Genomic DNA, 3,662 nt, shown 5'->3' on the forward strand with positions numbered 1-3,662 from the left:
GGGGATTTATCTTTCAAAAAGACACTCAGAATTGGGGTGCCTGGGTGGCTCAGTCAGTTGGGTGTCTGCCTTCGGCTGGGGTCATCATCCCAGGGTCCTGGGATGAGCCTTGCATCAGGTTCCCTGCTCAGTAGGGAGCCTACTTCCCCTTCTCCCTCTGCCATTCCCCACTGCTTGTGCTCTCTGGCTCTCTCTCTCTCTGTCAAATAAATAAATAAAATCTTAAAAAAAAACAAAAAACCTCAGAATTACAATCTACAAATCCAGGGACTCCTGGGTAGCTTAGTCGGTTAAGCGACTCCCATTGCCTCAGGTCATCTTTCTCCCTCTCCCTCTGCTGCTCCCCCTGCTTGTGTGCTCTCTCTGACAAATAAATAAAATATTTTAAAAACAAACAAACAAAAACTACAAAAAAGCATTACCTCCAGGTCTGTTTGCTTTTGTAGTTCTTGTATCATGGTCATAGTCTTATTGACAGTAGCACAAATGCGGTTCTTAGTCTCTTTCTGCTCTACAGCAATTGGTTTAAAGCGTGCATGCAAAGTTTGATATCGAGACTTTATTGCTGACAATTCCTTTAAGAGTGTAACTGGATTTTTCTATATCAGGAAAAAAAATAATATATATATTAATTTGTGAAAAGGAAAATTTAAGCTTCTTTTAAGAATTAAAATACATACACCACCATCCATTTAATTCTACCACCCATTTAATTGAACATTGTATTTAATTATGCAACTCTGTAACAGAGGATGGGAGGAAGGGAAAAAAGAAGTATTAAGACCTAGATCCTATTCTCAAGGAAATTAAAGCTTAGGTACAGAAATAACCCACATATGCACACAAAATAGCAATATTAAAATAAGCAAATAAGGTCACATTAGAAAAAAAATCACATAAGATACATAATGTTTGATACATATTTCACAATAATTACATGGTATTTTAACAATACAATTCTAAATACTATTCAGAAGGTAATTAAAGGAACTATTTTGATTTATTCTTAAAGGATAAGACAATTTAAAACTACTTATAAAATTCTTAAACATACTGTCATGGGGCTAAAGTATGTAGAAGTACCAATTAATTGACCTCACTATACAAATTCATGCCAATTCAAGCAACTTTTTAAGTTACATTGGTTTTTCAAATTCATTTTAGAATATAAACACTACTCCATAAAAGACATTTGTAAAGGGTCCTTTCCACCACTTGGTAATTTTCATTCCTGGATGGCTTCTTAGCAAACCCTGTAATACTCACTATTCCAAACATTCTCCACTCCCTCCGATTCCCATGCACTCCTTCTTGACACAAGACCTCAACAACTACTATACCAAGCAAACAGAAAACACCTAGTAGAAACTCCATCTTTCTGCCTTTTCATCCAAAAAGGAAAACATCTATGACATTCTCATCCCTGCTCAGCCCATAGCACTACCACTATTATTGTTGTTTCATCCCCAAATCCTCCAGAACCTTCAATTTCCTCTATTTCTATAACCTTTTCAATATCTCCCTTTGCTTTTTGTTTTGAAGTTTTTATTTATTTATTTTTTTAGTTATCTCTACATCCAATCTGGGGCTCGAACTCACAACCCTGAGATCAAGACTCACATGCTTCTCTGACTGAGCCAGCCAGGTGCCCCTCAACATCTCCCTTTGTACAGACTTCAAATATGAATAGATCTTCCCTATTCTGGGGAGAAATTAACTCCTTCTCCTGACTCTGTTGTCGCTTCAAAACCAGTTTCATTCTTCTCCATTTCCACCAACCTACTAGGTCCCATAATAACACATTTCCCCAATTTAACACTCCATAGATTAGTATCCTTTGCTAATTATTGTAAACTATCAAAAGGTAGGGTTGCCAAATAGCATATAATTTTGATACCCCTCCTTAGGCCTCTCTTATTTCCTTCCTGTTCCTATCTTAAAATGTACTCTTTTTTTTTTTTTTAAAGATTTTATTTATTTATTTGACAGAGAGAGAGAGAGCAGGAACACAAGCAGGGGGAGTGGGAAAGGGAGAAGCAGGCTTCCCAAGGAGCAGGGAGCCCGACGCAGGGCCCGATCCCACGACGCTGGGATCATGACCTGAGCCGAAGGCAGGCGCTTAACGACTGAGCCACCCAGGCGCCCCAAAATGTACTCTTGATTTCTACAAAACTATACTATCTTGGTTAGCTTCCTACTCTTCAGATTATCTCCTTCAGGGGCCCTATCTCACAGCTGTGGCAGAGACTTAGCTTATGGCCCTCTATTCCCGGTTTCTTTGGAGATTTTTCTTTAAGTTTTTGATGATGGAAATAGTAAATAAAGATGATTCTCACAGGAAGGGAAAAAGAAGAGAAAATCTAACTTCAAGACTGTTGAAATAATTCTGCAAGGAGTGATCAAGACCTATAGCATGAACAATAGAAGTAGGAAAAGGACAAAAGAAAGACGCCCTGAAAACACTTAAAAGATCGTAGTGGTGGGGCACCTGGGTGGCTCAGATAGTTAAGCGTCTGCCTTCAGCTCAGGTCATGATCCCAGGGTCCTGGGATCGAGCCCCACATTGGGCTCCTGACTCAGCGGGGAGTCTGCTTCTTCCTCTCCCTCTGCCTCTCCCAGTACTCATGCTCTCTCTCTCTATCTCTGTGTCTCAAATGAATAAATAAAATCTTTAAAAAAAAAAGATCTTAGTGGTGTATCTGATATGAGCAAAGGAATAACAGATGACACCAAAAGCATCATCTGGTATATAAAGGAATGTGTATATTAGATGCCTTCTTGAGTATCTACTTAGTGTAAACCCCAATGATATTGATACCTGTCCTCTGACCCTCAGAGCTATATTTCCCATCATGTTTCTAGATGCTAGACATTGTATTGGATGAAAGAAATACAGTAGAAAAACTGAAAAATACAGTCCAAAAAAAATCCTAGAAGAAAGGGAGTGGGAAACACAAAAATGAAAATAGTTAAGAAAAGATAAGAAAATGGAGAATATGGGGCGCCTGGGTGGCTCAGTCGTTAAGCTTCTGCCTTCAGCTCAGGTCATGATCCCAGGGTCCTGGATCGAGCCCCGCATCGGGCTCACTGCTCTGTGGGAAGCCTGCTTCTCCCTCTCCCACTCCCCCTGCTTGTGTTCCCTCTCTTGCTGTGTCTCTCTCTGTCAAATAAATAAATAAAATCTTTAAAAAAAAAAAAAAAGAAAATGGAGAATAGATCCAGGAGATTCAGTATCTCACTGATGGGAAAAAACGTAAAAGAGGTTTTCCTCTCAATATTCTTTTCTTATGAATACAAAAGCTAAGGTATGAGATTTCAAACACATGAGAAGACCTATACCATAACCATAAAATGACCATAAAATTTTACAGCATGGATAAAATATTCTGAAAGATCTAAGAGAGATGAGCCCAGGAAGGGGGGAGGGTAAAATAAGGAGGGAGACACAATTAGAATGGCATCAATTTCTCAACAGGAACACTGGAAGCTAAAAAAAACACAAAACAATGATGTTAAAATTAAGAGAAAATAATCTCATCTGCAATTCCATACTCAACCAACCATCCATCAACTAAAAAAATTAAGGTTAAATAAAGACATTTCCAAACAGTCAATATCTCAAAAAGTTAGCCTTTTGTGTACTCTTCCTCAGAAATCTTCTA

At 38.5% G+C, this 3,662-nt stretch overlaps 1 protein-coding gene across 1 annotated transcript; it reads right to left on the reverse strand.

The window, feature by feature from the left end:
- Positions 1-17: 17 nt before the first annotated feature.
- On the reverse strand, positions 18-599 carry LOC102746272 (SKA complex subunit 2; the record flags this gene model as incomplete). The annotated part of the gene is made up of 1 exon (XM_081809592.1): positions 18-599. A coding segment is annotated over one exon (285 nt), but the record flags the coding sequence as incomplete, so codon positions are not given.
- Positions 600-3,662: the final 3,063 nt, after the last annotated feature.

The sequence above is a fragment of the Leptonychotes weddellii genome, unplaced genomic scaffold (assembly GCF_054177405.1).
Source record: "Leptonychotes weddellii isolate Sample4059 unplaced genomic scaffold, ASM5417740v2 HiC_scaffold_11213, whole genome shotgun sequence".
NCBI classification, from domain to species: domain Eukaryota; kingdom Metazoa; phylum Chordata; class Mammalia; order Carnivora; family Phocidae; genus Leptonychotes; species Leptonychotes weddellii.